Below are 21,537 nucleotides of genomic sequence, written 5' to 3' on the forward strand. Positions count from 1 at the left end.
AGGGGCCCAAAGATTTGGACCATCTTCCACTGTTTTCTCAGGCCTTAGCAGAGAGCTGGATCAGAAGTGGAAAGCAGCCCTGACATTAACCGGCGCCCATATGGGATGGGCACTAATAAGCACTGTAGGCAACAATTTTACTCACTTTGCCACAGCGCCAGCCCCTCCTTTAATTAAAGAGGATTCATTTATTTGAAAGGCAGAGTAACACATACACACCCATACAAAGGCAAGAGGCTGGGTGAGGGGTGAGAGAAAGAGATCTTCCATCAACTAGTTCACTCTACAAATGGCTATAACAACCAGGACTGGGCCAGGCTGAAGCTAGTATCCAGGAACTCTATCTTGTTTTCCTACATGGGTGTCAGGGACTCAAATATTTGAGCCATCATCTGCTGCTTCTCAGGACATTAGTCGGCAGCTAGATTGGAAGTGAAGTAGTCAGAGCTTGAGTGGATATACTGATATGGAATAGAGACATCCTAAGCTTTGGCTTAATCCTCTGTACCACAACAACTGCTCTGTAAACTACTTAGTGTTTTAGCTCATTCATTAGAATGTTTTTTAAAAATATTTTTGTTTTCGAGTAGAGGAGAAAGATGAGAGAGATTGTCCATGCTCTCATATACTCCGAAAATTCCTGCCATACTTGGAACTGAAGCCAGCAGCATGGATTTCAGTCAGGTCTCACGCATGGCTGTCAGAGACCCAAGTACTTCAGCCTTTAATCTGCTGCCTCTCAGAGTGTATATTAGCAGGAAACTGGAATTGGAAGAAGACCTGGGACTTGGACTTAGACACTTATATGGGACGTAGGTTTACCAAGTTGTAGCTAAGTTGCTGTCTCAAATGCCTGCCTCATTAACTTCTTTTGTTTAATGTCAGTAAGTACCAATACTTAACTTGTGTATTTGTACTAAAACCATGCATATGAGATGAGAAACACATCTCAGCCCAAAATGGGAGCTCAGTGGTTACTTGATTTGGCATTTTGTACTTTTTTTTTGGCCAGAGTTTCTGGAAGTACTCATAATAGTGCACCCCTTTCACACCAAACATATTCCACATACTTAATTCTGGACCATGTCTGACAATATTTTGTTGCACGGAAAAGGGAATTACGGTATGTGTGTGTTGTTGTGCCGAGGAGTCAGCCACCTCCTGCAATGACAGCATCCCATACGGGCACCAGTTCCAATCTAGTTCCCTGCTAATATTCCTGGGAAAGTAGCAGAAGATGCCCAATTGCCTGGGCCCCTGCCACCCATATTGGAGACACACATAGAGTTCCAGGCTCCTAATTTCTTCCTGGCCCAGCCTCTGCCGTTGCTGCCATCTGGGGAATGAACTAGTAGATAGACAATCTTTGCATCTCTTCATTTAATTCTGTGTGCCTTTCAAATACATAAATAAGTATTAAAAAAGAAAAATTATTCATCTGCTGACCTTATAATTGGGAAATTATGCTGGATGGTCTGAGTGTATCCAGTGCAGTAACAAAGTCCTTATATTTGGAAAAGGTAGGTGGATGAGGTTAGAATGAAATATGTATGTAAGAAGTACTTCCTTTGCTGGCCTCGAAGATGAAAGAAAAGGACCAAAAACTGGGGCATGTGTCTGGCTTCTAAAAGCTAGAGAGGACCTGGAAAGAGATTCTTTTCCAGGGCTATATGCAAGAAATAAGCTCTTCTGACACCTTGACTGTATCTTGGTTTCCCCCAGTTTGGGCCTGAATTACATGAATTTCTGTTGTTTTCAGAGATAGTTGTTGTTAGCATATTAGGAAGTAAATACAGAACTCAGTAGACAGCCTTCTGAAGAGGTCATTAGTTTTCATTTTAAATGTAACATTCTACTAGGTATATTGCATTTTAAGTTTCATCTCTCACTTCAGGATTTCTCACTTTGTCTAAACTTCTACTTTCTACACTCTTTCCTAGAGAATTTTGTTAATTCTTTTTTTGTTTAAAAGATTTATTTATCTATTTGAAAGGTAGAGTTACAGATAGGCAGAAGCAGAGAGAGATGGGTCTTCCATCTGTTGGTTCACTCCGCAGATTGCCACAACCGTCGGAGCTAGGCTGATCTGAAGCCAGGAGCCAGGTTCCAGGAGTGTCTTCCAGGTCTCTCACATGGGTGCAGGAGCCTAATGTCTTGGGCCATCTTCTTACTGCTTTCTCAGGCCATTAACAGAGTGCTGAATCAGAAGTGGAGTAGCCAGGACTCAAGCTGCTGTCCATATGCGATGTCGGCACTGCAAATAGTGGCTTTACCCGCTATGCCACAGCGCCATTCCAATTTTTGGACTTCTAACTCTTTCCAATTATAGGTTTTGCCCACATTCCTTGGAAACCTCTGTTTCATCAGCACCATCAGTTGATCACTTCCTCCTGCTTGAGGCACTATATTCACATATTCCAGCATTCTGTTGTTTCCTCTGTACCACCTACCATCCATTTTTTCTTATTGTACTCCGTGAGGTCCTCTTCATTTCCCCAAGCTGATAATGTTACAGTTCCCACAGAGTTCCAAATATGTGTCTCTTCTCTATACTACCCTGTGTCAAGATCTCATCCAGTTTCAATGTTTTGATGGGTTCACATAGCATCTACTCATTGGTATTGTATATATTTGTATGTGCAAGTCAACCTTCCCAGTCTGTAGTCCTATAAAGTCATTTTCTTGTTGCTTTTCCAACAATCATCTCAAACCAGCCTGTCCGAAACTCAGTTCCAGTTTTCCTTTAGACCTTCTCATTTCTAGTGAATGGAAACTCAGGCCTCCTAAAGTTTTTAATTTAGATTTTGTGTTTTTCTTTTTGTCATACCTCTTATCGATCTGAACGTGCATGCTTTCTTCTGTATGTTCCAAGTGAATCTAGAATCTCGTTCAATTGTTACCACTTTAGCTGGATATTAGTCAGATGGGATTTACTCATTACCTTTTTCTTGGACTGTGACTATAATTAGATAACTTCCCACTTGTACCCCTGTACCTCTTATAGTCTGCCATCAAATATCAGGTAAGGTGATCCATTTAAAATGTGAGTTAGATGATGTCCTTGCCCTCATCAAATCGTAGAGTAGCTTCCCATCTCAGAGTAAAGCCATCATCTTTTTCCATGGTCTGTGAAACTCCATCCTATGTTGTTTCTTTTTCTTTTTTAAGATTTATTTTTTTTAAATCAGGGTTACACAGAGATAGAAGGAGAGAGGGAAAGAGAGAGAGCGAGAGCGAGAGAGAGAGAGAGAGAGAGGTGTCTTCCATCTGCTGGTTCACTTCCCCATTGGCCGCAACAGCTGGAACTACTCTGATCCAAAGGCAGGAGCCAGGATCATCTTCCTGGTCTCCCACGTGGCCGCAGGGGTCCAAGAACTTGCTTCCTCTACTGCTTTCCCAAGCTATAGCAGAGAGCTCGATTGGAAGTGGCACAGCCACGACTCGAACTGGCGCCCATATGGAATGCCACTACGCCACAGCATCGGTCCCATCATAAGCTTTTTCTCATTGAACACCTTTTCTGTTAGAAAAGGCCAAAATCCGCCTGCATCACCTCTCTTTAGATAAATGTATGGCCTATTCTATTAGCATGTAACACCTCTTCACATGTACATAATCACTCACTTAGAAACTCCCGATCTGCCCCAGTGTAAGTTTACTAAAGGTAGATTGTGTGTCATTCGCTGCTGTTCCAAGGTGTCTAGAGTGCATTATGCTGACTCATCACTATTTCTTGGATGTTACCTTATACATACATAATACAAATAGATGTGGACATCTAAGAGAACTCTCTTGTTTAGTATAAGACTCATTGGAGATTGTGGAATTTCATTTGAAGGGCATTACATTTAATACTTGTCGTTCAGTTTCCTGATCCTTCAGAATTCGTGCCTGCCTTGCCCTTTAGTGAGATTGCATTCTCTCTCCATCCCTGATAACGGAGTCACCCATCCAGAAGTGGCTCTTACAATTTTTTGTGATGAACACTAGTTTTCTTTTAATGTGATTAATTACTCTTTGTTTTCTCAGCTCAGACAACCCTCTTACAGTTTCGCATTCCTGTTATGAACCTGCCAGATTAATGAGGGCATGTGTGTAGGAGTACTTCAATCTCATAGTTTTTCTCTAACACTGAAAATTGGCTTTAGTGGCACGTGTGGATGTGTCAGCTAAAATGAGAGCTTCTTACGAGGCAGCTTGAGGATGTTTGTATTGGCATTTGTTTAACTGATGTTTTGTAAAGAGCTATTGGAACATGATTTCCTTATACTACGAATAATGAACAACTGAGATAGCTGCATTATAACTGTGCCCCTCACTGTCGCTAATGTTGTGTCAGCATTCTGATTATAAGCACTCTTTTTCTTGGTTTAATAACTCAGCCATAAAGGAATCATTCCATGTTGTAAATTGGGATATGAGCTGTTCATCTCAGTGGTAATTTTTTATAAATCAAAATTTAAAAATATTGGCAATGTTATTGGGGGAATTTTTTAGGTGTGGGAAAGGGTCCTAAGTGGGAAAACTGAAATATTTAGAATATGATCTGATTTCTTATTTTTTCATTCAGCTTTTAGCTACCCTGAGGGAAAAATATGTAACAGAATGGCTTTTTTTTTTTAATGCTGTTCCTCAGAGATAGAAATAACAGCTGCCTTATAGAGTAATCACGTTTTTACAGGCATTTTAGTGTATTTTTTGTTTTGTTTTAGGGTACATTGGTTGACTTGCAATGTATCTAAATCTTTATAATAGTGAGTCATTTTATCCTGGATGTTATTGTTCCTGGAAAAAGCATGCTCATTAAACATAAGATAAAAGAAGGCTGGCAATGTGCACAGACTGTTTAATTTTACTTGCTTATTTTGTTCTGTAGGGCTGAACAATTTCAGTATCTCACAGGTTAGATTGGCAAGAAATTTCAGTTCTCTGAAACACTCTAGATGAGATGATGTGTGCCTGTTAAAATTTTCTTTTAAGGTGCTAGTGTTGTGGTCCATTAATTTAAGCCACCATTTGTAATGCCAGGATTCCCTATCAGAGTGCTGATCTGAGTCCTGGCTTTTGTGCTTCCCAGTCAGCTCTCTGCAAACATCGTGGAAGAAAGTCCACGTATTTGGGCCCTTGCCCCCCATGTACAAAACCTATGGCGTTGGTGTCATGGCCATTTGTGGAGTGAATCAGTGGGTGGAAGGTCTCTCTCTCTCTCTCTCTCTCTCTCTCTCTCTTTTGCCTTTCAAACACACCAATATGTCCTTAAACTTTTTTTCCCATTTATGTAAAAATATAAAAACAAGTGAAATAAACACTCATAGTTACTTCAAATTTTCCCACCCTGCCCTCCCTCCCACTTATGCTCCCATCCTTCCTTCTCCTTCCTCTCTTAATTTTTACAATGATCTAATTTCAGTTTACTTTATACTCACAAGGTTAACCCTATCCTAAGTAGAGAGTTCAACAAATAGAAGAAAAAAACACTGCTCCTCAACAGTAGAGATAAGGGCTGTAAACAATCATTGAATCTCAAAATGTCCATTTCACTCCTATTCATTATATTTCTGGTATTCTATTAGTTACCACAAAACAGAGAAAACTTATGTCATTTAATTTTAAATAGCAGATATTTAATGTAAAACAATTTCATTTCTTGTGTATTTTCATTTTATTAATGTAAAGTACTAAATATTATTAGGTCTTTCTCCCATTTCCAATTCTATCAAATTTTTAAATCATTTTTAATGGAAAAGTACCGATAATATTTTTTCAACTGGTCTTTTAGGTCTTTACACATAACCTAGAGTTATAGCTTGCTATTCTTGGGAGATATAAATGGTATTGCAATTTATTTAACATGCCTTAGCATTTCCCCATATTACTAGATTTCATAATTCTCAGTATTTGTGTTTATGAATTTGCTATGCCTATTTTAAATTTCAACCTTTATTATTTTAAAATCTTAGATATTACAATTAAAATTTTTATTTATTTATTTATTTATTTGACAGGTAGAGTTATAGACAGTGAGCGAGAGACAGAGAAAGGTCTTCCTTCCTTTGGTTCATTCCCCAAATGGCTACTACGGCCGGCGCTGTGCCGATCCGAAGCCAGGAGCCAGGTGCCTCCTACTGGTCTCCCATGTGGGTGCAGGGACCCAAGTATTTGGGCCATCTTCCACTGCCCTCCTGGGCCACAGCAGAGAGCTAGACTGAAAGAGGAGCCACTCCCTAGATGGCTGCAATGGCCGGAGTTGAGCTGATCCAAAGCCAGGAGCCAGGAGCCAGGAGCTTTTTTCAGGTCTCCCACACAGGTGCAGGGGCCCAAGGACTTGGGCCATCCTCTACTGCTTTCCCAGGACACAGCAGAGAGCTGGATTGGAAGTGGAGCAGTCAGGTCTCAAACCACTGCCCATGTGGGATGTCAGCGCTTCAGGCAGGGCGTTAACCTGTTGGGCCACAGCTCTGGCTCCTGCTTTCAGTATTTTGTAGGTAATATTCTATTACCGATTTGCTTCACTGTTTCTGGTTAGATAGCACATATAATTTATACGTTTGTTTTCTTAGTTATCTTGAACCACATTTAACTTTTTCCACATCCAATCAATGTTCCTATTTTCTGAGCATACATCAAAACGTTTAATGGAAAATAGAATTAAAAGATAAGTTTATTTTGGTGCAAGTAGTTTTTCAGATTCTTGCATTGGTTTTTTAGAATATGAATTTTCCACAAACATTTTTGAAGATTCTTCATATTTAGTGTGTGCCAATGAAAATGAGGTTATTTTCCCTTTTACAAGTCAGATTTCTAAGGTACAGATCTTGATGCAGTTTGACAATGTCATACCTCTAGAAATGGCAGAATTGTGATATGAACCCTGTCCTCTGTGGTAGGACTTGGCTCTCCAATTTCAGTGTTCTCAGTTTAATGTGATACCTTAGGTTAGCATATCTAAAATGCTGTTGGAAATGGTATTACCATTATTTCGATGGTAAAGTGGGGGTAACTTTAATGATCTAATATTAGCTAGATCAACAAAACAATTGAAACATTGTTATATGCAGTTTTGTAATGTAATTTTTTAAAAAATTATTAATTTGGGGGCCAGCACCGTGGCGTAGTGGGTAAAGATGCCGCTTGGAGTGCCAGTATCCCATATGGGCACTGGTTCAAGTCCCCGCTGTCCACTTCTGATCCAGCTCTCTGCTGTGGCCAAGAAAGCAGTACAAGATGGCCCCTACACCCACGTGGGAAGACCCGTAGAAAGCTCCTGGCTCCTCACTTCAAATTGGCATGGCTCTGACTGTTGGGCCAGTTGGGGAGTGCTCTCTGTGCCTCTTCTTCTCTCTGTTTGTTACTCTGACTTTCAAATAAATAAATATACCTTTTAAAATGTTATTAATTTTTTGAAAGGCAGCATTACAGAGAGAGATCTGAGATGCGTTGATCTTCCATCTACTGGTTACCTCTGCATATGGCTGCAATGACCAGGCCAAAGCTAGGAGCCTATAACTCCATCAGGATCTCCTACTTGGAGAGTAGGGACTCAGGCACTTGGACATCATCCACTGCTTTCCCAGCCATATTTGCAGGGAACTGGATAGGAAGTGGAGCAGCTGAGAGTTAAGCCAGTACTCATGTGGGATGCATCCTTCGTAGGCAGTGAGTGGCTAAATCTGCTGCACCACCATGCTGGTCCTTGTAAAAAAATTTTTAATGCTGTGGGTTCTTTTGAGGAATTACGTTTTAAAAAGCAATTGTTGATTATCCGTGGAAGTGAAGAAATGGGAACTCTTGCTTGATGCCCTTTTATATCTGCTCCATGGTTTGATTGAGTTCTTGAAGATCTTTCTCCTTTTCACTTGTGAGCTTCACAGTGCAGCATTTCTTTTTTATTTTGGCACTCTACTTTGATACCTATGCCTTGCTTTATGCTTTAGGCAGATAGTACTAAAGAAAAGGAGCTTGGGCTTTTAGATTAGGGAGTCCTGAGATTGAATATCAATTGTTTCTTTTACAGTTTGTGTCAGATGATGGAAAATTTCAACCCATAGGCCAAACCCAGCACATTCCCTATTTTTGGAAATAACTGATGTTGTTGGGACACAGCCTTGCTTATTCATTTAGGTGTTGTCATACAAAGGCAGAGTTGAATAGTAGGAATGACTCCTTAGTTGTGCAAAGTCTAAGTTGGCAAATATCTGCTATTTACAGAAAAGGTTTGATGACCTGTGGATTGTATCTTCTTAGGGAAGTTACTTTGTTTCCTGTATCATAGTTTCGTCATCTGTGACCTGAAATATTAGTTACTAATAAGTTTGTGTTGAAGAACGGAGGCAAAGTATTTGGATGTTTTGACATGATATTTCTGTCTATTCTTTTGATTATTATTGATACATATAGTGTATTGAATCAGTGTCCTACAGCAGTCTGGTCTACTTTCTCATTAAATTCTTTCCTTAAAATAGTTTGAAGATGAATGATTCAGGTATAAGAACTGTGTTTGGTACAGTGCTTTTACATATATCAGGCATTGTACAGATTCTTAAACGATGGCCACTTTTCAGGACACTACTAGCCTGTTAACTTTAGAGTTACCAACACTTTTCCATTTCAACAAAGTGCTCTTTAAGAAATGTGCGTAATGTTAAGAATTATCGTATTTAACATTGCCTGCTTCTAAACCTTGAACATGGGCATTTAGTAATGCATGACTTGACAAGTTGGCATCTTGTTGTTTTTACGAGAGTAAGTAGTTTTGACCCTGTGAGTACAGTGAATCTAACAAATGATGTGACTTGACATGGCATTATTCTTTTCTACTCACTTTTCCAAGCTTGAGAGAATCAGAAACCATGATTTCATGTAAATAATTTATGAATGTACCTGAGTATAAGTATTTTTCTTCTTTACTGAGAAATAAGATTTCATGTCACAGATAACTCCACATCAACTCATAGTTTCATGACATCATATCAAGTCACCAATGCTTATTCCATCCTTTCTTAAGAGAACTGCATAGTGTGAATATAGTCTTTGTAATATTTGAATCATTTAGTAATTTTCATGATTTTTACTCTTCCCTGTTTACCAGATTTTCTTAATTACTTAACAAAATTATGTTGAAGATTACTATATATTAGATAGAATAATAGCGCAAGTGTGATTAACTTGGCACATGTTGTCGTAGCACTTATTGAGATCACAGTTTAATGAAGACGGCTGATAGAATTCAATAGATTTTTGTAAAAATAAGTTGCTTTAAATAAACGGTTAGTGTTAGCATAAGGTACCAGTGGGATTCTATCAGAAAGAAGTAACTGAATCTGGCTATCAGAGGAGCCTTGTATGTAGATGTACTATTTGGGTTAAGATGTCAAGAATGTATTCAGGTTAATGAATGAAGAATGGAAGAAGGCTGGTTCTAAAGTCTTTAGGGCAGAAGGAACCTTACTGGAAGTCCCTGGGGTGTCAAGCATGTAAAATAGTACAAAGTGTGGTTGGCCAAGGCAAAGCCCTTAATAATTTGACCTTGTGAGGCTTCTCAGAGTGGCTGAAGGTGACTATTACAGTTGGTTGGGTCTCTTTAAGGATGTGTGGGGTGTCAGTCAAGATGATGGCAGTGATGATGAGTGTAACAGGATAGATCGAGGTGGAGTCAGTAGAATTGATTGGATCTATGGTGAGAAGAGAAATATTCAGTAGAGATACCATGGATGGTGTCACTGATAAGGAAACAATGGCAGAGTACCAGCCTGTGAGTTAAGTATTGCATATGTGTTTTAGATGCCTGTTGACCTGGCTGGACTTTTCAGTAAATGTTTGAGCAATTGGACTTTGGAGTGTACTTGGAGTCTGGGTGCTGGATCAGATGTCCAGCTTGCATGTGTGGAGAGATAAGTCATAGTATCTATTGCACAAATCCTAACATTTGTGGAGAGAAGCATTACGTAGGATGCTCAGAGTTAACTGGACACGGAGGAGGACATTAAGGAGAAAAAGAGCATTGGAAATCACAAGGAGAAATTTTTGCAGGAAGGATCAACAGTATTGAATCTTGCAAAGGGGTCAGGTGAACAGAGGATTTGGAGTTGTCGAATTTTGTGATGTGGAGGTCTCTGGTTATCCTAGCATAACTTATTATGTAATTGCACAGGGAGAGGGGTCTTCTTAATTCTGTTAAAATCTTCAGTCTACATATTCTATTTTAGAAAGATTTTTCTTCCCATCATATTGTGTTCTGGAACATGTGTTTATACTAATGATCCTAATCAGGTTCTTTATAGCTGCCTCCCTGCTGCTTTATTCTGTTTAACTCTCTTAAACTGTCCCCTTCTTAATACTAGCTTCAGTAAGCAGGCATTTATTTCTAATAGTGTTTGAGCTTGGCACAATCCATAGTGCTCTGCTTCATTCCCGTGTTGACACTAACATCATATATCGAGTGAAGGAATTTGACCTTGAGTTTTGTTTCCATTTTTGTTCCCCCTCCCTCTCTCACTCCATCTTCCACTGCACCCATCTATGTACGGAATTACTACAAAAATACTTTTGAGAACTTTTTATAAAATGAGTTACTAAAATTTTGCTTTACAATAATTGGATCATGAAATTTTGCTTTCTTGATTTGCTTCATCAAAATCAATTGTTCTGGAGCCTTCTAGAATATGGTTTCATGGTATGGAGAGAGAATAGTTTGTGTTGATTTGTTAGCTCCTTGAGCTGGGTTTATAATGGATTCAAGTGGCTATACAGTGGGCACCTTTTGCTCCTCTGAGCTTTTAGTAGTTCCCCCAATATGTTTCAGACATTCAGAGACTTTCTAGATATAGAAAATTTGAATATTTCCATGCATTGCTTTTTTTTTCAATATTTAATTATTTATTTCTTTGAAAGTCAGAGTTACACAGAGAGGAAAGGCAGCAAGAGAGAGAGAGAGAGGTCTTCCATCCAATGCTTCACTCCCCAGTTGGCTGCAACGGCCGGAGCTGCGCCGATCTAAAGCCCGGAGCCAGGAGCTTCTTCTGAGTCTCCCACACATGTGCAGGGGCCCAAGGACCTGGGCCATCCTGTACTGCTTTCCCTGTCCAGAACAGAGAGCTGAATTGAAAGTAGAGCAGCCAGGTTTCAAACCGGCAACCATATAGGATGCCGGTGCTTCCGGCCAGGGCATTAACACGCTGTGCCACAGCACTGGGCCGCATTATCTTTTTTTTTTTTTTTTTTAATTACTTAATAATGGTACAAAGATAGAGGGATTGTTGCTATTTGTTTTTGTTGTTCTCAGAAAAGCTCTGAAGTTCAACTCCTCATTATTAATAGTAAGTCAATTTGATTAATTCCTTGTAATATGAGGCATGACTGTGAAAAATTAAATTAGAGACATCACCTTGGATCACAGCATACTGACCATTTTATGTATTCAGTTAGGAGGGGAAAAAAACCCACAGATAACCTATACCTTTTTAAGTAATATATTAATGCAGAAATTTGGGAGAACAAGCTTGCAGTTAATAAATATTTAATAAAAAAAATTCGAGGTCAACAGAAGGCAAAGCACTGCTATCTGGGTCTGCTTTTCCTGGACTTTTTCATGAGAGCATAATGAGAAATAACCAAGAAAGTCTATATTTGTAGCAGCGACCTTGGTGTGAGGAAGTGTATTGCAAGTTACAACCCATAAAACAGGTAAAAATGGGGCTGGTGTTGTGGGCTAACCCTCCACCTGCAGTGCTGGTATCCCATATGGGAACCAGTTTGTGTCCCAGCTGCTCTTCTTCTGATCTGGCTCTTTGCTATGGCTGGGAAACCTGTAGAAGTTTGCCTAAGTCCTTGGCCCCCTGCACCCGTATAGGAGACCTGGAAGAAGCTCCTGGCTCCTGGCTTTGGATCAACCCAGCTCCGGATATTGTTGACATTTGGGGAGTGAACCAGCGGAGGAAGACCTTTCTCTCCATGTTAGCTTCTCTGTTTCTGTAACTCTACCTCTCAAAGAAATAAATAAATTTTTTTTTAAAAAAGCATAGATTGAAAAAAAGCTGCTAAAAACATAAACTTATGTGGTGGAAGACATGGCTCTTTTTTGTTTTTGTAGAAGATTTATGTTTTTACAGAGTTACAGAGAGAAAGGGAGAGACAGATATGTCTGCTAGTACACTCCCCAAATGCCTTAACACAGGCTAGAACTGGATCAGCCCAAAGCTAGGAGGAGGCTCTCTATCTGGGTCTCCCACATTGGTGGCAGTGGCCTAAGTACTTGAGCCATTATCCATTCCTTCCCAGGATTAGCTATGATTGTATTGGAAAGGAGAGCAGTGGGATTTGAACCAGTACTCTGATACAGAATGTGGGCGACCCAAGAGATGGATTAATGTACTGCGCCACAATGCTAGCCCCTTCCATGTAGTATTTTTTTTTAATATTTATTTTTTTACTTGAAAGTTACATAATGAGAGAAGGAGAGGCAGAGAGAGAGAGAGAGAGAGAGTGAGTGAGTGAGTGAGTGAGAAAGGTCTTTCATCTGCTGGTTCATTCCCCAATTGGCTGCAACGGCCAGAGTTGAGCTGATCCGAAGTCAGGAACCAGGAGCTTCTTCTGGGTCTCCCATGTGGGTGCAAGGTCCCAAGGACTTGGGCCATCTTCTACTGCTTTCCCAGGCCATAGCAGAGAGCTGGATTGGAAGTGGAGCAGCTGGGTCTTGAACCGGCGCCCATATGAGATGAGAGTCCTTACCTGCTACGACACAGCACTGGCCCCTCCGTGCAGCGTTTTGTCAGCCTAGATATCCTGGTGTGGGCAAAACAATTTTTGCAACAACATTATTCCACAGAAAGAATGAAGCCCGAATTTCACTGAATGTCCTTTATGTTTGTGTGTTTGAGCAAAGCCTCTCAAACTCTATTCTATAGCAATTCTATACCCAAGCATGAGTTACCACAGTACATGGAAACCATTGGTATATATAGTCTCTGCTCTAGAATTCTAGCACCTACCTCTCTAGGCTGCCAAGGTTCCTGTGTAGCCAGCTTTCCTTCAATGAAAGCAATTGAAAATCTCAGGATTATGAAGTTTCATTCTGGGAACTAAATAAATCCAAAACATTTAGGACTATACCCTTACCTCTCTGTGTGTCTTTTTTCCTTTCCATTCTTTCTTTTTATTTTCCTTTTCATCCTCCCTTCCCCCTTCCTTCCTTTTTATTTAAAAGGCTGCTTTACAGAGAGAGAGAGAGAGAGAGAGAGAGAGAGAGAGATCGTCCATCTGCTGGTTCTCTGCCCAGATGGCTGCAACAGTTGAAGCTGGTCCTGACCACAGCCAGGAATCTGGAGCTTCTTCCAGGTCTCCCATGTGGGACAGGGGCCCCAGGACTTAGGTCATCTTCTACTGCTTTCCCAGGCACGTTAGCAGGGAGTTGGATTAGAAGTGGATCAGGTGAATCTCGAACCAACACTTATCTGTGGTGCCGGTGCAGCAGATGGAGGCTTTACCTGCTATGCCACAGCACCATCCTCTTCCTTTCCATTCTTGAATTACCTTCATGTCATTCCTGATTGTTATAACTTTAAAATAAAAACAGCATATTTTGAGATACTTAGATGAATGTTAATGTCTTTTGTTATGTGGGTCTGGTAATCCGTGGCATTTTCTTTTCTCCTAGGAATGCTGCCTTTGCAATTTGCGAGGGGGTGCTCTTAAGCAGACTATGAACAATAAGTAAGTAATGCATTGATTGTGTTGAATTTTGTTATAAGCTTTCTCCTTTCTAAAACCTCTGGATGACAGTTTGATTTACCTCTCAGTGTATGGATTGTACCAGACTTTTGGTGTTGAGATTCTGTGTGTTGGGATTCTGTGTGTCAGAGACCACCTTTGATAATAGTCTCACTTTTGCTGGTTGCGGGTGTCCATGCTTTGTTTCTTCTCTATGTGTTTAACAACTTGAAGAATAGGTTATCTTAATTTTTTTAAAAATTTTATTTATTTATTTGAGAGGTAGAGTTAGAGAGAGAGACAGAGAAAGATCTTCCATCCACTGGTTCACTCCCTCTGTGGCCGCAACAGCTGGAGCTTGGCTGATCTGAAGCTTGGAGCTTCTTCCCTGTTTCCCATGCTGGAACAGGGGCCCAAGTTCTTGTGCCATCTTCTACTCTTTTCCCCAGGTCATAGCAGAGAGCTGGATCAGAAAAGGAGCAGATGGGACTCGAACCGGCACCCATATGGAATGCCGGCACCTCAGGTCCGTAGGCTTAGCCTACTATGCCACAGCACTGGCTCTCTATCTTAATTTTTAAATTGAAGATGGCTCATATCATCCAGGTGCTCTTAGAATCCCCATGTTTAATATGATGAATCCAATTAAACTAAAAATAAATTTCTCAAAACAGTGAAATTGTTATTTTCAAGTAAATTAAATCATGACATTAAAGCCAGACCATTTACATTTAATGCCAGCAAATACAGGAGAGCATGCCTATGGACTAAATCATAAAATACAGGGAGAACACCCTTACGTTAACACTTCAAGTGGCGGATTGGGAATAGGAAGAGAATCTTGAAAGAGAGTGACCAAAAAGGAAAGCATTTTGTTTTTATGACTATTTTTGCATGAATTTTATTTTCAAGAGAAGTTTTTAATACTAAAAATGATTCCAAAGCATATTTCAAGGGTCCTTTAATATCTCAGAGACATGTGAAAATGGTTCTGGCACAGTTTGCCAGCTGGCACTTGAGAGGGACATGTATCCCCCAAGATATGTTTGATATATACACCATCTTATAAATTTCAATTATAGTCCAAAACCAGAGATTTTGACATAAAAATCTAGTATTTTATCTTTCCTTAAAAAAGGATGTATAGCTCTCTAAGGCAATGATAACAAGTTGAGATGAGGACCAGACTCCATGGGGCTAACGGTCCCTTGGTAACCATGATTTCCCAGTACACCAGTATTTGCTTATATCTGTCTGGCCTCATGGGCATTCAAGTTAGGAATCCTGATATAATGTATTGTTGGAGTTAGCATAATTATGTGTATGTGCACATATGTCTGGTTGCTTAGAAGGAAGAGTGAAGGCCTTTATCATTTCTACATTGATAAAGCTTAGTCTCAGAAACTGTGTCATCATCTTTCTCAGTCCAAGTTGATATGATTGGCACGGTACTAAAACTTCTTCCCTAGTAGTTGGATGTTGTACAAGCTGTACAGCCGATGAGCGGGTTTAGATGGTCCCTAGGAAGACGGAAGATGGGAAGTTTTCTTCCTACCCTTGGGCTCGAACAGCAACAACAAAAAGTATTTCCTATAGTAGCAGTATTTGTTTATAGGGTAACCCACTAGTAGTGTTTAATTTTATCCTTGTTCTTCCTGTGATCTTGAATGACTAGATGGAACCTGGTGGTGTGTGGGTCTTTAGGTTAAAAATGGCTGATGGATTTGATAATATTTCTTTCACGATCTTTTCAAATCTTATGAGTCTTTATATTTATTTGAGGGAATAGCATCTATCAGGCAATTTAATTGTGTTCATAGAGATTTTGCCATTTTTCTGAAGTAATTCAGAATATGAAGGAGATAGTAGATGTTAAGTAGGAAGCCGGGGAACAAACTCAAGATTCATTTCTCCTGTCTGAGGTTCCATTCATTAGAGTAGAATTTCAGAAATAGTTTGATTTAATATTTAATTAGAACCAATTGTTTTTGGAAACTTCTAGTGCTTAATCTAGCTTGCTTTGTGACATTTTTTGTTATGTAAAAAGATTGTACACCATACATGGTTTATACCTTTGATTATACTAGTATTTTGCTAGCTATTTATTAGCTGAAATATATAAATCACATTTTTGCAACAAATAGGAAACTCATACTTCAGTACCTTTCAAGTTTAGAGAAATATGTACAATAGTAGGATTGGGTTTTTGGTCTTCATCTAGTTCTTTGTGTCACAGTGTTGGGCAGATGTGGTGCCGAATCTATGCAGGTGTCGTTCTGGAGGTTTAAAATTCAGAATCTGTTCATGATGGATGCAGGCTTTTGCTTTCTATCTCATCTGTGTAGTTTCTACCTGTGAGAACTGCCATCACCAGGATGAAGTTCGGAGGTATGTAAGTTTAGGGAACACTTGTTTATGTTTAATGTCTCCTTTCCTGTAGGTGGGCCCATGTCATGTGTGCTGTTGCAGTCCCAGAAGTTCGGTTCACTAATGTCCCAGAAAGGACACAAATAGATGTAGGCAGAATACCATTACAGAGGTTAAAATTGGTGAGTGGCAAAGCTTATTTTTTACCTCATAAACTAGTGTTAATTTCAAGTTCTGAATTTTTCTATTAATGCACACATTCCTAAGAATTTCTATCCTATCCTCATTTTATTATTATTCCCTTATCTTCTTTTAGACTACCCTTATTTATCCTTAAAATTCTGTTCTTATTATATTGTAATTCCACATAAAAACTTCCTCAAATTCTGTTTGAAATGAGGGAAAATATTATTGCATTTCCAGGATGAATATGAACTTTCAAACTATAGAACATCTGTTGAGATTTGAGCTGTCCAATTCTATTTAAAATTGTGTGATTTTACTCAGTTTTACCTTTCTTTGGTTGATCTTGATCCAGCAAAATGCCTCTAACTTGATTTCGTCATTTTTTCACCAAAGTGAGTCTCATAGAGTAATAAAGTTTTTATGATTGCAAAGAGAGTATCTCACTCAAGAATAGATACAAGTCACTTAATATGCCAGAGTTGCATTATCTTCTGACCCATTCAGAAACTTTCATCACATTCTTCCTACTGATTTCCCTTGTTAAGAGTATTTTTTGTTGAAAAATAGACTTTTGATGTCCTTAGCACTGAAGTAACTTTATAGTTCTCTTCAATTGTTAGCCAACAGGTCATTAGTTTTGGCCTTTACATTAAGTAATGTAATGTAGTGAGAATGTTCCCTGAGGTTACACTGCATGACCTTAACATACTGGAGCATGTCTTACAGGTGGACTTAATATTCTAGAATTTCTTTACTTCTTGTTATCTTTAACCTAAGTTTTTTCCCTCTGGAGATCCATTTCTAGCCTCATTCTCTTCCTGTTGCTTGTTTTGTTACTGCTGTCCAGACAAGTTATTTTACTGTATATGCTGGGTGTCTCCACGTGTCAGTTTCATCTTTTTCTGGAACAGTGGGATCTAAGATCGTCGCCCTACTTTCCCAGTCACGTGTATTGGGAATTAGAATTGGATGTTTCACTAATCATGACCTGTCTTGCCAAACAGTATCATCTTTAATAAGACATGCTTCCTGTCCTCTGGCAATCTTATACTCTAGATCAGTATTTCTCAACCTTGGCACTGCTGGATTTGTAAAGTAGGTAATTCCTTGTTTTGAGATACTGACATGTATCTTGTAGAATTCCTGGATCTCTGTTCAAATAAATGTTGCCAAATATCGACTGGGATGCAATTCAACCTCATTTGAGAATCCAGTAGTTTATAGGGAAGAACCACGTATGAAGAGAAAATTTTCATTTTTGTCCTTTAGCTAGAGAATATCTTGGTTGAAAGAGTTGGAGACAGAAAAAATTCTTAAATGTTTTTAAAAGTAATTCTAGATAATTCTTTCAGCTTTGAGTATCTTGCATGTTAATAAAAAGTTTGACAATATATACATATTAGCTATCTTATAATTGTTAATTATATAATTCGAACCAAGTTGAATACTAATCATTTTACAAAGATTAAAGTTCTGAAATATGTATATCTGTGCACATAGTAGACACAGAATTAGTATTAATGAAACGAATACAAAGCAACATATCATTGTTTATTATTTGTTCTTCTAGCTTAAATTGATTGTGTCTGGGGTTTGGTGACACTGACAAATTGACTTGTGCCTTTAAATGTAATGGCAGTGAATTCACATACATCTTCGGATGCTGCTGTAATGCAAGGCATTACCTACGTGCATCACAGGAAGTGTGCGATTAGAGTCATAGTTGACTGCTGCTTTGGAGAGTCATGAAACATCCATACAATACTTGTCCTATTGGCTGATTGTTTTTCTCTTGGAACATGTGGTCAGTTGGGGAATGAAAACTGACTTCTCTCTGAAGTAGTAGGATGAGGCCGAATCTTTCTCCAGAGCCCACTAGGTGGTGCTCGTGTACCAGTTTCTCAGGAACTTGCTGCTTCTTTTTTTTTTTTTTTTTTTTTTTTTTTTTTGACAGGCAGAGTGGATAGTGAGAGAGAGAGAGAGACAGAGAGAAAGGTCTTCCTTTTGCCGTTGGTTCACCCTCCAATGGTCGCCACGGCTGGCTCGCTGCGGCCGGTGCACCGCACTGATCCGATGGAAGGAGCCAGGTGCTTCTCCTGGTCTCCCATGGGGTGCAGGGCCCAAGTACCTCGGCCATCCTCCACTGCACCCCCTGGCCACAGCAGAGAGCTGGCCTGGAAGAGGAGCAACTGGGAAAGAATCCGGCGCCCTGACCGGGACTAGAACCCGGTGTGCCGGCGCCGCTAGGTGGAGGATTAGCCTATTGAGCCGTGGCGCCGGCCCAGTAACTTGCTCTTAAACTGCCTACTCCCTTCTCTCATGCGTAGAGCCACGCCAACACCGTGTGTGTGTGTGTGTGTGTGTGTGTGTGTGTGGAGAGAGAGAGAGAGAGAGAGAGAGATGGAGACATTTTGAGAGAGAGTGTCTGTGTGTGTATATGCGTCTATCTGACACTATAGCCCAAGAGATGGCAGCAGGGCATCGTAAATACTAATTTCTAAAGGGCAATGTTTTTAGTTTGTATTTTCATTTAGCCATATAAAGAGAGTTCCTTTCCATTTGGGCAAGTTCATATTTTTCTTTACAATTAACAAGAACAGTAGTAACAGCTGGTAAGTGCAAGAAGTATAAAGAATATCTTCCGGCCGGCGCCGCGGCTCACTAGGCTAATCCTCCGCCTAGCGGCGCCCGCACACCGGGTTCTAGTCCCGGTCGGGGCGCCGGATTCTGTCCCGGTTGCCCCTCTTCCAGGCCAGCTCTCTGCTGTGGCCAGGGAGTGCAGTGGAGGATGGCCCAGGTGCTTGGGCCCTGCACCCCATGGGAGACCAGGAAAAGCACCTGGCTCCTGGCTCCTGCCATCGGATCAGTGCGGTGCGCCAGCCGCAGCGCACCGGCCGCGGCGGCCATTGGAGGGTGAACCAACGGCAAAGGAAAACGTTTCTCTCTGTCTCTCTCTCTCACTGTCCACTCTGCCTGTCAAAAAAAAAAAAAAAAAAAAAAAAAAGAATATCTTCCATCTTAAAAAAAGATGGTCATTATTAGTCTTTGGGTTTTTTAAAATATTTATTTTATTTATTTGAGAGACAGTGTTACAGAGAGAGGTAGTAAGAGAAAGAGAGGTCTTCCATCTACTGGTTCACTCCCAAATGGCTGCAACAGCTGGAGCTGAGCCAGTCTGAAGCCAGGAGACAGATGCTTCTAGGTCTCCCACATGGGTTCAAGGGCCCAAGGACTTGGGCCATCCTCTGCTGTTTTCCCAGGCGCATTAACAGGGAGCTGGATTGTAAGTGGAGCAGTCAGGATTTAAACTGGCACCCATATGGGATGCCAGCACTGCAGGCTAGGGCTTGAACCTGTGGTACCACAGCACCAGCCCCTATTAGTCTTTCTAGAATGTGGAATCCTGGAATTTATGTACTTCTTGCTTGGCCTATCAGGTGTGCCCTTTACTCTTCATCTAGTTAAATGGAAAACAGTGGTCAGACTAGATTTACTTTAAAGACATTCCATTTTCCTTCATTTCTGTTGGCTACTTTTTACTAACAATTTATTGACTTTTTAAAATTAAGGTATTTTTAATGAAAAAAGTACATTTGGTTCTGTGCTGTATCCAATTAAGTTTATTCTTTTCCTTTTCTTTAACAATGTTTCATTTTTGTATAGTTATTCTGGAGTTTATTAAAGTAATTGCTGCCCCAGGTTTAAAACAAAAAATCTTGTAGGTTGCTATCTTAAAGCACCAGATTATTTAGGAGACTCAAACTGTTGTAGAGCAAAAAAACTGAAGATTATGTAAATGCTAAGAGTGTTCAGATTCAAATAAATAGGAGAGCCATTTTTTAATGTCAACTTAAGCATTTTTCTGATACTTTCTTTATAAAGATTTATACTACTTTTTCACTCCCCAAATGGCCCCTATGGCCAGAACTGTGCCAATCTGAAGCCAGGAGCCAGGAGCTTCTTCTGGGTCTCCCACACAGACTCAACGGCCCATGGACTTGGACCATCTGCTGCTGCTTTCCCAGTCCATAGCGGACAGCTGATTAAGTGGAGCAGTCAGGACTTGAACCAGACCCATATTGTATGCTGGCCACAGCGCTGGGCCCAATACTTATTTTTTTCTTAAAGATTTATTTGTTTATTTGAAAGTCAGAGTCACACAGAGAGAAGGAGAGACAGAGAGATCTTCTATCTGCCAGTTCATTCCGCAGCTGGTCACCATGGCCAGCATTGCAGGCAGCAGCTTTACCCACTATGTCACAACAACGCCAACACCACTGTTGCTTAACTGCAGATTAGATTTCTTAGTATTTTTCTTCCCTATCCATTTAGAATGAATTACTTTGCCTTGAATGATTTTTCTGTATCAAGAAATTTTTAATATCAAAAAAATAGTAGATAATATCATTGGCAACATCTTCATGTGTTCTGCAACACCTCATTGGTTATCCAGAGACCATCAGAGAATTGGCACCTGGCAGGACCAGGAGAGAGGAGGATGTGTGTGTGTGTGTGTGTGTGTGTGTGTGTTGGAGGCTGGGAGGATGTCCTCCTCCCCAGGAAAGTGTGCTCAGGGATAGCCAGTGCCAAAGTTGTTTGAAGTCACAGGTGATAGGTGTGCATGAGTACAAAAAGAACCGAATTATTCCATAGGAATATATTCTTTAGAATTTATTCAGAATTTTTACTTTGTCTTCATTCCTACTGTCTTGTTTTCTCTGCTAGTCTGACTGATTGGCTGTAGCCATTATTGCATCTCTGGAAAAGGAACAGAATTTTGCAAGGATTAAGATAAAACAAAAGAGAGATATAAAGGACCCATAAAGTCAGAATATTTTTTTCCTTACAGTAGACAAAACTATATGTAAAATGTTCAGGAAAAGAATTGAAGACAATACTTCAAAGAGGAGAAACATTTTGATAGTGTCATTACACAGAAATATGAAAGCAAATGTGCTTAGGAAATACTATTATAAACATCTTTAAGCTTCATCATTAAACTTAAGAGAAGGACATTTAGGAATCCATCCAAAGCAGTAAAGAAAGCATGCCCTTCTAGTGTTTGTTCCATCCTTACCCTAAATGTCTAGCATTCATTGATCACTTCTTGCACATTAAGTTAATTAAAAATCTATGGAATTTTGGTAAATAAAAGAGCAAGTTAGATTTTGGGGTTAAGAATTCTTGGAAAGCTTTACCAGGCCCTAACAGCAACCTCTAACATTAAATATTCTTATTTGGAGTTAGTTTTTTTTAATAGATTTGAAATGATTGTTTAAA

General features: G+C 39.8%; 1 protein-coding gene across 12 annotated transcripts in view; it reads left to right on the plus strand.

Moving 5' to 3' along the window:
* Positions 1-21,537, plus strand: part of KDM4C (lysine demethylase 4C) — a 351,443-nt gene that overhangs the window by 207,522 nt on the left and 122,384 nt on the right. For all 12 annotated transcript variants that reach the window (XR_016210339.1, XR_016210337.1, XR_016210340.1 and 9 more), the window contains 2 exons: positions 13,652-13,707; positions 16,145-16,253. Coding sequence is in view for 7 of the 12 variants with exons in the window: in XM_051858176.3 (XP_051714136.2) it covers positions 13,652-13,707; positions 16,145-16,253 (165 nt within the window). In the remaining 5 variants the exon portion in view is untranslated. The remainder of the gene's footprint in view (positions 1-13,651; positions 13,708-16,144; positions 16,254-21,537) is intronic.

This window comes from Oryctolagus cuniculus, chromosome 1, assembly GCF_051225735.1.
Source record: "Oryctolagus cuniculus isolate XC-2025 breed Fujian yellow rabbit chromosome 1, ASM5122573v1, whole genome shotgun sequence".
NCBI lineage: Eukaryota > Metazoa > Chordata > Mammalia > Lagomorpha > Leporidae > Oryctolagus > Oryctolagus cuniculus.